The sequence below is a fragment of the Caloenas nicobarica genome, chromosome 3, assembly GCF_036013445.1.
Source record: "Caloenas nicobarica isolate bCalNic1 chromosome 3, bCalNic1.hap1, whole genome shotgun sequence".
Classification (NCBI taxonomy): Eukaryota; Metazoa; Chordata; class Aves; order Columbiformes; family Columbidae; genus Caloenas; species Caloenas nicobarica.
In genome coordinates, this window is record NC_088247.1 from 95,602,919 (window position 1) to 95,616,303 (window position 13,385).

Sequence of the window (13,385 nt, forward strand, 5' to 3'; positions counted from 1 at the left end):
TCCCAGAATGGTGATTCAGTATAAAGGATTTAATTTCACACAATATAGAAATTTTCTGCATTAACCTCTAACAGGGCCTACAAAAGAATCCACATTACGGCTAGTCAATGAAAGGGGAATAAAACTCAAAAAGCTTCCTTATAGCAAAAGTGATTTAGTACAACATTCTGAATAAAGTTCTTTTCTAGTTATGAGACTTTTTGTTGATCCTAAAGCACGTACCTAGTGCTAAGAGAATTCTAGCAGTTAATATCTAAGTAAATTAAAAAGAAGCAAGGAGTCTCCCTTGGTGAGTAGTGATAAACGTAAGGTTCTTTAAAGAGTGATTTTTTTCAATGAATTGCATAAACAGATTTGCACTTTGGAACAAAATCTTGAGCAAGTTATTTCACAGTAGGGAATGAGAATTCCTTTTTCATTCAAAAAGGGTAAGAGTAAAGGAAAATACAAAAAATTTAAATCCAGCAAAGGTCAACCTAAAATTATGATGTAATGTGAAGGTAAGTGTTCTTGAACTGTCACCTGGTTTCCTGCCTCGATTAATCCCTGCTTTGAGCCTGTGACTGAACAGAGGTGTGGAAATCCCAAGTGAGCTGGACTCACACAAGCATGAGGAAGGTTTCTTGCATGGAGAGTGCGGCCTGTCACCACAGACGAAAGAGCGATACTGGGGACCTCTGTATTCAATGGCAAAATTGACTGAGCGTGCTGGTAGGTATTCAAGAAGGGGAGATCTCTCCATATAGGTGTAGATCAATCAAGAAATTCATATGAGTGATTCATTCACAGCACTAGTATGTAGGCAGATGCAAACTCACTCTGTCCCTTCCCCAAACTGGCCAAGGGCCATAACAACTGTGGCTCAGCATCCCGACAACGTGCAGCCCAGCTGTGCAGAGGCTGCTGGGCCTGGAGAGAGGGCAATGCAAATGGGAATTATGCCGAGGAAACTGCTTTTAAAAAGCTACAGCTTAAAAAAAAAAAAAAAAAAGAAGCTGAAATGTATGAGGATGCACATTGCGATGGATTGAAGTACATTCCTGTTCTACCCTGAAGAGTAGATCAGCACCTAAAGCATGTTGAACTTCAGAAGTAAACTCCAGTCCTTTTGTTTCTTCTACAATTATTTTCCCTGCTCTGAATATTTAGCTCCCTACTCATTCATCACTAGAAATATCTGGAATCTGTGAGCAATTAGATATACAATATTTAACTTTAAAGAAATATGACTGGTGCTTAAATTCAGAGGGGGAAGGATGGTAATTTATTTTAAAATACCTTCTAAAATGGAGCTATAGGCATTAATACATATAATCATCTAATCTATTGATAGATAATAAAATTCGGAATGCTTGTGTTATGCATCTTTGGCTTGGTTAGCATGAAATACACTGGCACCTTATTTAGTTTAGCAGCAATATTACATTTTTGTTCTCAACCAAATACTGTAGTATATTTTTTTTAGCTGAGAAAATTTACCCTCTAGACTCCCTACTGGATATTTTATGGAAATATGCATCTTAAACCTTAATTCACTGCACAAACAAAAATGTGTTAGGATGGAAAAATGAAAATTATTATGGACTGCTGTAAACAAAACATTATACTAAAAAATGATTTCCTTTTTGCAGGCTGTAATCATGCTAAAAAATATTCTTACTTTTGCTGTAATCAGTATGTGCTGGGGCAAGCACGGGTACCCATACAGGCCGGGGGATGAAGGGATTGAGAGCAGGCCTGCAGAGAAGGGCTTGGGGGTACTGGTGGATGAAAGGTTGGACATGAGCTGGCAATGTGCGCTTGCAGCCCAGAAGGCCAGTTGTACCTTGGGCTGCATCAAAAGGAGCGTGGCCAGCAGGTCAAGGGAGGTGACTCTGCCCCTCTGCTCTGCTCTGGTGAGAACCCACGTGGAGTTCTGTGTCCTGCTCTGGAGCCCTCAGCACAGGAAAGACACGGACCTGTTGGAGAGGGGCCAGAGGAGGCCACAGAAATGATCAGAGGGCTGGAACAGCTCTGCTGTGAGGACAGGCTGGGAGAGTTGGGGTTGTTCAGCCTGGAGAAGAGAAGGCTCTGGGGAGACCTTATTGCACCTTTCAGCACTTAAAAGGGGCCTATAAGAAAGATGGGGAGAGACTTTTTAGCAGGGCTTGTTGTGAAGGGGTTGACAAGGGGTAATGGTTTTAAACTAAAGGAGAGGAGATTTAGACTAGCTATAAGGAAGAAATTATTTACGATAACGGTGGTGAAACATCAAATGGGGTTGCCCAGAGAGGTGGTCGATGCCCCACCCCTGGAGACATTCAAGGCCAGGCCGGATGGGGCTCTGAGCAACCTGATCTAGTTGAAGACGTTCCTGCTCATGGCAGAGGGGACGGAAGAGATGATCTTTGGAGGTCTCTGCCAACCCAAACCATTCTATGATTATATGTGTCGGTCTTACATGTATTTTTAATGAACAAATACACATGATAAAACAGACTAGATCCTGATGCAGCACAAACGAAGTGCCCTAAAGAATGAGCTGTTTTCTTGACTCATACGGGATGATTATTTCTGAGCTGTGTTCAGAACGTATTTAAACACCTAAAAGGCTGCAAACTGGCAAGCGATTTTTTTTTCTTTCTGTTGCAGGAGTGGATAAATTGTTTGCTGCTTTTTCACAAACATCTCCTCCCATTGCAATTATATTGCATTCAACTGTGTCATGGCTGTGGTCAGCTTCATGAACTATCACAGGACAGGCTGGCTGTCAGGCACTAAAGAGAAGAGCATTTAATTGTCTTCTTGGGTGTTAGTGAATTCCTAGCAGCAGAACCAGGCAGTGCTTTCCACTTCAAGCTGTAAAGGCTTGAGGCAAGTAAGAGCTGAGAGGAAAATGAGCTCCTTCCCCTCTATTCTGCCCTGGTGAGACCGCATCAGGAATATTGTGTCCAGTTTGGGGCCCCTCAGTTCCAGAAGGACAGGGAACTGCTGGAGAGAGTCCAGCGCAGGGCAACAAAGATGATGAAGGGAGTGGAGCATCTCCCTTATGAGGAAAGGCTGAGGGAGCTGGGTCTCTTTAGCTTGGAGAAGAGGAGACTGAGGGGTGACCTCATTCATGTTTGTAAATATGTCAAGGGTGAGTGTCAGGAGGATGGAGCCAGGCTCTTCTTGGTGACAACCAATGGTAAGACAAGGGGCAATTGGTTCAAACTGGAACACAAGAGGTTCCACTTAAATTTGAGAAGAAACTTCTTCTCAGTGAGGGTGACAGAGCCTGGAACAGGCTGCCCAGGGAGGTTGTGGAGTCTCCTTCTCTGGAGACATTCAAAACCCGCCTGGACGCCTTCCTGTGTAACCTCATCTGGGTGTTCCTGCTGTGGCGGGGGGATTGGACTGGATGATCTTTCGAGGTCCCTTCCAATCCCTGACATTCTGTGATTCTGTGATCTCTTTTAAATAACCTTGGAGAAAAGGTGGAGAGGATCAAAAGAAAAAGTTGGAAAGGAGAAAACCACCTGAGGTAGGGAAGGAATTAATGCGGATGGCATGATGACAGGGGCAGGGGAAAAAAAAAAAAAAAAAAAAAGGAAAAGGTCTGAAGCTCTGTGAGAGAAGGAACAGATCTCATGTGAAACAGAGTTCCAATGGATAAAAAGCTGCTGTCTCGCACTGGTTACAGTTTTGAAGATTAATGTGAGTGAGGAGCTATTACTCCTGCTGTGTTGCTAGCACGGAAGGAAGGTGCATGGATATGTACCAGCACTCAACCTACAGGGTTAGCTCTGGTCAGACTGGGAACAGGTACTGGGGGGGCTCAACCCACACCAGTCCTTGAGCATTCCCTGCTGCGCTTCTTCAGCGCCGGCCAGTGTGACATCTTCAGGCACAACATCTTCAGGCCCCTCCCTGTTTGAAGGAGTATCAATGAGGACTAACTGCCCTATGTTCCCCATACCAAAAGACTTCAAATGTTACCTGAGGACTAAGCCCCTCGTTTACCACCACCGGAGGTGTGGAACAGGACAAAGGGCAAGTTCAGCCTTGCCGCCTGGCCTGGGTATGGTGTTCACAGCCACGGGAGTGGGGAGGGAGGTCCCAGGATGGGAACAGGCAGGGCTATCACAGATGAGTGTTTTGCAAAGGCAGGATTCATGTCACCATAGTTCAATCACCTGGAATTTAAACATCTAGTCTAGGCCAGTTGTCTGGGCTACCTCTGAGATCAGTGGGGAGAGACAAGCACTGTCAGTGTAGGACTAATCTCATCCTCTGACAGGCACTTCTCTATAAAACTTTGAAAGGTTACCAGTCTCACTTTGAGGGCATAGTCACTAGGGATTAGTCTGATACTACTAAGCTCTTTGCATCAAACATCTCTCAAAATAGTGAATGCTACCAATCTGGGATAGATAACAGAAGCCTAAGAGCTCATCATCCTTCTACCACTCTCTGAATTGTCGCATTCCTCATACAAAAGGAAAATGAAGTGCTGTATTTAATTGATCTTGAAATAACCACCAAATTGTCACATACTAGTATTCTGTCTTCCCTAGCTGAATCTACCATAAACGGGACTAAATATGCACATTTTCCTCTGTTAGCTCTAAATTTACCTATGTTCTTTCTCTTCCCTCATTTTATTATTTATGTTTTTGTTCAACTACCAGCTTTTCTAGGCTTGTGAAATAATCACAGAAGTGTTGAGCAGTCTGATGTTACTTGCTGTAATAATCCCCTTGCTTAAGCAAGATTTTAATGTTTTTTAAATAACAGGCCCAGCAACCACAGCTTACAAAATTATACTGTAATTTCTTGTCTTAGTTTGAATTCAATCAGCGAATGGCCAGATCTTAACAGGGGAAGAAAAGAACAGAGGAGCCTCCAGAAAACAAGTGACTTTTCTGTGACATCGAGCTCTACTGGGAAAAGCAAAAGCTCATTAAGTTTTACCAATTAATCTGTAAATGAAAGACTGAAAATATGATCATCTTAATTGCTTTTAAAGGAAATCAATTTCTAGCCTGGAAAAGAAGCTATCTGCTGTAAATTTCTCTGTTGTGTGCTATATATCTTCTAACTCTAAAAATTTTAGAGTATAACATACAATGTGGATGCATTTATCTTTTGGTGAATGATCAGAGGTGCCTTAAACTTCATTGTATATGGACTACAGTTAGTAAAAATTAAAAGTTCTAATCTTTGCCAGAGAGAAGTAGCTCTGCCTGAATAAGTCCAATTAGTGAAATACTGATTAGTATGCAAGAGATGCGAAGTTGGACATATGTTTTGATGTAACGTTGCTCTTTACTGTAATACAACCTCGAACAACAATGTCAAAACCTGTTATTCAAATAGTGGATCAATGACATGTATGCAGCAAAGCCTTGTTCCCTGATTAAATTTAATTTCTCTTACCTGGTCTCTTCTGTAGCTATAAAGAAACCATCATCTGAAGCATCAAGCCAATTTTGCCTCTGTCTCTTGATCACTGGAATGGTGCTTGTCTTAATGGCACTTGCGCTGGCCTGCAAGGCCTTACCATTAGTCATGTGAACATGGGGAGCAGCATGCTGAAATCATAATAAAAGGGAAAGATATTTGCCTGAGAATAAGCAAAATTCTGTTAACTAATTCTGCTGTAAGGGGCAGCCTACAACACAGCATCCTTCTCAAAAAACAGCTAGTCTTCCTCAACCAGTACTTGGAGGTCAGATAACACCCTGTGTGCATTGACGTGTTTTATCCAGAGGCCTTAAAGCTCTTTAAAAACTTAATTAACTGTTGCTAATGCCATTTTATACAAAGAGAAATTGAGGCATGAATCAATGCCATGAACTAAGCAGATCCACAAAAGAAACCTGTTGATTTTAGGAGAGAATTCACATTTTCTGAGCAAAAACTCAGCATCTCAACCAATGAGACAGGAAACTTGTTTCTTCATCTAAGTAGGGCATTAATCTATTTTTTTAAAATCCATAGTTCTCAATTCATATGTCCTTACTCTGCCTGTCTTAACTTTTTAAATAAAAGTCACTGAATAAGACAAGTGGTTTGGTCCTGCTGTTAACCTAAATGGAAGCAGGATAACAAAGGTTTCTATCACCTTGCTGGTGCCATGGTTCTTAGGTTTACTCACCAGTCATTATATATTAGAGCTGACTGCAATATGTCTGCAGTCATTTTAATACAGATAGCATTAAACATAAACCAATGCATTAATTTTCCACTAAGCCTTCACCTGGAACGAGATCAAGTACTCAAATCTAACGAGAGAATCCACCTTCTGATACATGAAAAGGAGTGAAAATAATGTTTTCTACATCGTCTATAGGTAACATTTCAGAAGAACATCCCACGACAAATATATTAATCTTGGAAATTTGGATCTTGTTTCCCACATAACTGATTACCCGCAGGAGTAACTAATAACCCTATTTAATTAAAACAGACATGTTAGAAGGTACTATGCAGAGATGAAAGCTTGCTTACTTTCTTTGACATGGATTCAACTTCATGTTTTCTTAGGAAGAAGTACTATTTTATTGGTGAAATAATACCAGTTTGCCACATTAGTGACAGCATTTTTGTAGTATTCCTAAAATGTGCACAATGCTGCGTGTTCACAGGAGTACCATCTAATTAGGGGACCAGTTCCACAGTCACCGAGTAAGGAAGGGGCTGGTAACATCCACAAAGATTAGTAGAACAGAATGCAAAATTGATCTCTTAAACCATGTAATAAAAACCTAGCAGCCAAAAAAACCAAAACAAAACAAGGGCCTAATTTCTTCTGCATAATTCTTACACTTGTATTCAATGTATTACATTCACATTAGGCCACAACTTTCAACACACACCAATCCACATCATTTTCTCCCTCCAGTAGGACAAATTTAATGCATTTGACAAAAAATTCCAGTGTTCACTTTTTTAGTGCAAATAACTGAACAATCTCCTGTATGATTCCTTAGATCTGATGTAACAAAACCAAACAACAGGAGCAACAAGACATCGAATCTGAGCGAATCACATATAACTCTTTCTTAGAGCTAAATAATTTTCCTGTGTCTTAGAGACAAACAAGGTTTACAGTGAATTTAGTTGTTGTTACATATAGGGCTGTAAATCCATCTTTTTAGTCTCCCTAAATATTTGCCTTTTTTTTCCCATTATTTCATTTTCTGTCTAGAATGCAGTCTGGTTTTCACATATTTTTTGTATTGGCTTTGGTGGGGAGGAGCAACTAAAGGATATGCTACTAGAAGTAATTCAGTTGTTATTTAGAATAAATTCAGGATAAAATACACAGTTTGGATGAAATTAGAAATTCATAAAGGTATTTTACTGACGATCTCAGTGTACAAAGTAGATAGTGCTCAAAAAGTAAGAATTCATGCAAGGAAAACACTGCCTTACTTTTACACTAATTATTTTTACCTGACAATTGCCATATGTTACAGAGGAACATTCAAGCGCTTGAACAGCAATTTTTTGCTATGCTTCTCCAGTCAGAATTGGGTTTAAATTATCAAATACAATGGTTTATATATGTTCCCAGGTTGCTTTCTAATACACCACTGTATGTTTCCTTTATTCATTGCACCATGTATAAGCAAAAAATGTACAGGAAACATATAAGGTACAAAAAGTGTATTTCCTATGGCATAAACTCTGATGAACAGTTAAGCCTAATAGAAAAAGTATGCATTTTTTTTCATAATACCTTCTTCCCCTGGCAGAGACAGATGTTGTTACTAGTTCTGAACTCTGCTTTGTCTACTTTTATTAGACCCTACCTCTTATTCAAGGCAAGAGATAACGTTAGAGAAAACAGTGCAACGGTTACAATATAATCTCATTTCTGCTGCATCACATCGCTTAGAATTTTCTCTTTTATCTCCCTTCTCCCCCTGTCCTTTCAAGCTATTTGAAAATATTAATTACATTTCACTTAAGAACAAGAGAAAATAAGATCATTGTTCTCCATTCTGTGCTAGGGACTGCATTATCTTTAATTTCTAGTTAATCAAAACAATGGAAGTTCTTGAGCAGAAAATCAGCTCATTAGTTCCTCTCAAAAATATGAGCATTCAATGACACTGTCATACTAATATCAACACCAAGAGCAAAATGAACATTCGGACATAGTACTACTTAATTTTTTTGGTTTAATCATTATTATTATTTTAAATTTCCCCCTCTAGCACATAGTTATGCTAGAAAGGTTACGAAAGCCTCAGCAATACTACCTGTACTACCACTGAAGCCCTATGCATTCAAAAAACCTTCATGCAGAAAGCTCCAATAATTCCATCACAACACTGCCGTGTGCCATTAGCAGCTGGCATTTTGATTTTGACTGTGTGCATCACTAATACGTTGTGTTGAGATTCTGCAATGAAACCACTGGAATTAAGGGTCCACACACCAGTGGGAGATCACAGAACAGCACCTGAGCGACAGGAGCTCTACCCAGGGCTTGCTAACTCTGTGTTGGACAAATCCTCCTCTGCGCTGAGCGACTCCCTTCTCCCAAGTTTTTCCTCATCTCAATCTGGGTACATTCGCTGAGATCTCTCGTATCTCTAGGACAAAATTGTTCCATGCCCAAAAGACATCATGAGAAAACCTATATTTGAGTGAACCTGAAAGAAACACCTCGCCAGGCTAAGGGAGCTCTGGTTCAGGCAATGTTACACCCAACAAAGAACACAAATATTTAAGCCAGCACAGAGTTAGCTCTGGGAAGAGTTTCACCTGCCGAGCAGGAGGTCTCTATGCCACAGCCTGAACAAACCCTCAGAGACCTCTGAGACCAAAGGCAATCTTTTCAAGGTCTTCAACAAGGAGGAGTTTATGGGAAGACCATTTGTCATAATGCCTTCACAGCTTCACCTGTCCCCTGGTAAAACATTTATCTTGGGACACCATTCTCAGGTACTGCTCTCACAGGCTTGTACATGTGGGAGATTTGAGGGATTTTCTCAAAGCTAAGGGACATTATATGGAACTGAACTGAATAGGCCTGTGAAACTAGGAGGAGAGCAGAGAGCAAAACAGCCTGTGTGTACTACGTGACTTCGAGCAGCCTTGAGCGAGAACAAGAGAAAGTGTGTCCGGTGAAGAAATCAAGAGTCAGCAAGTCAGCAATTCTGTAGGGAGGTTTTGCTGAATGCTAGAGCTCGTGCTATCTGTAAGGATCCAACCCCTTGTTAATCGGTAGCGCGTGGACAGCAGCTGTTATCCAATCACATGCAGCCTGTAAGCGCGTGAACAAAGCAATTAGGTACTAAAGGAGACTTGTAACAAGCAATAAACTACTTCAGCTGGATTCACATTGGATTGTGTGGAGTCTGTGGTTTTCGCCCTCACAGGTACGCAGCTCAATTTTTGAGAGCTGTTTGCAAGTGCTGCTCATCAAAACTTACCTGGAAGGGGCATGGATTTCCCACCTGCACACACACTCCTTTCCCAGTGGACAACTGAGACATCTCCAATGTCCAGTCAATGCAATAGTCCCTTTCATGAAGAAGCTACATAAGAATGTGTTTCTCTCTGTCAAATCTTCTGGAAGCAGCAGCACAGGGTTATTAATTCAATCAGTTGCTTAACTGTAAGTAAATCCAGGTCTTTCGACACAAGGTGCACCAGGCTTAAGGCTGTGCTGTGTTTGGGAAACAGAGGAATTGGCTGTGTAGCATCACTAGGCATGTGATATGTCCTGCAGTGGTAGCTACCAACCCAGCAAAGTTTGGGTACTACTCCAAAGACACCTACAAAGATATCCCACAAACAGCTTAAAGGGCATCATTATTATGGAGGGTAAATCTCCTATCCTCCCCAACTCCCAGAGGAACTTCCAGCACAAGGATATTAAGATGCATGTTGTAAATTCAAGAGAGCAATCTTGTTCAAATTCAGAAGTGGGACTCGGATCTCAAATCACAGTTGAGGTTCCTGTCTATAAGTTTCTCAACTTTTACTGGCATATAAGTGGCCAAATATTTATTCACTGGCAGCCACTGAAGATTCTGAAAAGACATCCAGCTTTGAAATAAATACATAACACCAAAAGGCATTGCAAGTGTAAAAGCTCATGATGAATACTGTGGCTGAAAGAATGTTTAACTGGATTATCGTAAATTCCTAAGTGGACTTGAATTTATGATCTCTTATGTTTCCCCCATCCTTTCAAAAAGGAAAAAGTTTCCACTGCCCTAAATTAGCATTTTTAAATTTTCTGTTGCGTCTTAAAAAAAAAATAAATCAAGCCAAGCAAAGCAAGCTACTACATGGAGGTGGGGGGGGAAGGGGGTAGAAATCACTAGAAGAAATCAAACATATGCAGATGATTGGTAATAATCCATATTAATTGTTTCAATATATTTTGCCTTCACCGAATTATACAGGAAATAGTGTAAAACAAGTGTAAAACTAGGTAAGTTAAATTGAGTATTGATTCTGTTCTGCCATACCTGAAGTGTTCTTATTTGCAAAGGCATTAGCATTATATCTCTAATAAGCATCAAGGCTTGGGACTGGTTTAGTTTACTTATTCATAGAGATTTGAAATGAATGCAAAAATTACAAAACAGAGTCTTCACACAGCATGGAGTCACAAATGTGGATACTTGCATGCAGGCACACATTCATTTTGGGTATAGAATTTCATTTAAGAAACCTGGAGGCTATTAGAAAAAAAAATTCAAACAATAGACCATAGACAAGAAATAAACCAAATAGACAACACAAGTATTATTTTTTAACCTCCTGAACCTTTCACAAAACACACAGAATACATGTAATACTGAAAATCCAAGCCATTGACTTTTCTGTGCAAGAAAAAAAACCCACACACACACAAAAAAGCAAAACCAAAACAAAACAAAAACCCAAACCAACAAGCAAAAACCCGATAGTTGACTTTCCAAAGCATCGTGGCTAAAATACAATGTTCATAGCCTCTGTGTTTCATGGAAGTTACACAAAAGCTATACAATGTCTGTATAAACCACGTCTTTAAAAGTAGCATTTTGAAGCAAATATTTATTTCTGTAAATGAGTAAATTGGTAATGAAAGACTAATCTAGGCATCTATCCACAGAATAAGAGGAAATGTATTTTGTGGTTAACACACAGAGGATCCTCTCCTTTGCCCTCCCCTCACAGAGACCCTGGTTTTTTGGTTTTATGAACAGAGATCTGAAACAAAAAATAGGGAAGCATCATTGTATTTAAATACCAAAGAAGAACTCTTGTAATGTTCTCAAATAAACTGCACCATATTTTTCCTTAGGAAAGTATACTCTATTCTTCATTGGCTTTGATTTTAACATAAATCTGAATCTTTGGAGACAGGATCACATTTAATGCCTTATGTTATTTCACCACCTACAAATGCAACTTCAAATACTTTGCCTTGGTAAGACGAAAGCTTTTTTACACTACAGCATCTGAGGCAGTATATAGATTTAGTGCTATCTCTCACATCCTGATTGACTGAAGATGCTTTAACTTTTTACCTGTTATAATATTAACCACAATCAGCCAGATAAAGGGGACTTTATTTCAGAGTAATTATTTTTTGCAGTAGTCATTCGAAAACTGATCTCAGCAGTATTGCTTTACTATGTCTGTATTGAATAGATTATCTCACACTGTTTCTAATGCACTGAATAGTATATTTTCTGGCTTGACTGACATATTCTGCCTACTCATTGGGTAAGAAATTTTCCATGGCACATTCAGTTATGTTTAATTGCAGTGAATATTGCTATAACCTTTTCACACTGTCTGAACAGAAAACTTATTTTTAATTGTACTTTATTTAAGTGCAATGGACAATTACTGCACATTCCTTTGACTGAGAACATCAATCTGAGCAGCCTGAGTTGTCAGCAGAGAGGTCTGCAGAGGTTCACAACACAGGAACGTCGAGAACTCAAGTGATTTAAGACCTTTCTTTAAAGTTTGGCCGTGTTTTGGTGTGAGGAGAAATTTATAGAGGCAAAATCCCCACTTCTTCGGGTCAGTTTTTAGAGCTGTTCTGATATATTAATGGAAAAGAGAGACTAAAAAAATATATTATCTTCAGAGTAAAATTAATAGGAAAAAATATAAAGGGAAATGAAGAGTGAAGTTTTCACCAGCTTCACCATTAACCTTGAGCTCTTTTCCTGACACCCATGCAGAATTGGAAAGAAACACTGAAAAAATTTTCAATCCTTTCCAAAATTTTATAGCAGAGGAATACAGTCAAATAACTCTAAGCATCTTATTTTGAAATAGGTCTATGTAAACCAAATTCACGACGAAGGAGGATTATATCACATCCAGTAGGAAACATCACTTTTGCCAGACATATCTCTACTATTTTGAAATTTTGTGATCTGTAGTCCTTCTTTATCATTCATTTGCACTGGACTATTAATGACAATTGATGTTAAAGGCAATGAACTAAATTTCCTCTTTGTCCCTGCGGAATCAATTACCTGTGTGGGAATTTACACAAATGCTCTACATATGGAAGAGATAATAAACTTGAAGGGACAGCCTGAAAACTGTAGGAATGAAAAATAACAAGCTCACATCACGTTTTGTTGGGTTCTATTCTAAAATTTCAAAACTTGCCTCAAGAATTGGTCTTCTTCCAAAAGTGAATAGCCCTTCCTCCAAATACCTACAGGATAGGCACGAATCATTCCCAGTCAGAGAAACGTTTTATCTATGTGAATTTTTGTTCAGTCCTTGTCTAACTTTTATTAGGAGTTTGAAACAGAAAGAGACTAATAAAATTCCTCATGCTATAAAAACCGAAGATGAACATTAAGTCCATGACATTTTTATACATACAACTTTTTAATCTCATTTTTGAAGCTGTATCTGTCCTTTTAAGCATTTCTCTGTTTCTGGAACCCGAACTTTCAAGGTAAAGTCACAAACCAGCCTCACAGTAATGCATTGCAAGAAATGACTCAGCTATTGTTTTGAACTTTAAATGTGGTCTGGCACATGTGATACACATACAATGCTAGAGATTTTATCAGCACTGATTTGAAATAATCAAAAATCACTTAAACATATAACACACAGAATTGGATTTTTCACCTATTCAAACCAACAGCACTTGTACTTCTTAAGCTTTGTTTTCAAAGCAAAAATCGTATCTATAGATAGATCAAGACCTATAATCTCTTCTGTACTTACCATTATTGTTCTTGTTGTATGGCTGGATGATTCTGGAAAACAAAAGAACCACAATGTATCAGAGTATTGCATTTATCCATAAAAGCCCTATTTTCTGATGCTCAGCCTGAAGGTTAAGATGCTGCTGTTCAGGTACCACAACGAATATATCAGAAATGCGGAGATGGGAAAGATTTCTCATGAAATGAGCATGAGAA

The 13,385-nt window shown here is 39.3% G+C and overlaps 1 protein-coding gene across 1 annotated transcript in view; it reads right to left on the reverse strand.

The window, feature by feature from the left end:
• MTA3 (metastasis associated 1 family member 3) overlaps positions 1 to 13,385 on the reverse strand; it is a 130,834-nt gene that overhangs the window by 13,465 nt on the left and 103,984 nt on the right. The window contains exons 17-18 of the mRNA XM_065630934.1: positions 13,189 to 13,220; positions 5,398 to 5,552 (exon numbers count right to left, since the gene is read on the reverse strand). Of these exons, the coding sequence (XP_065487006.1) occupies positions 5,398 to 5,552; positions 13,189 to 13,220 (187 nt within the window). The remainder of the gene's footprint in view (positions 1 to 5,397; positions 5,553 to 13,188; positions 13,221 to 13,385) is intronic.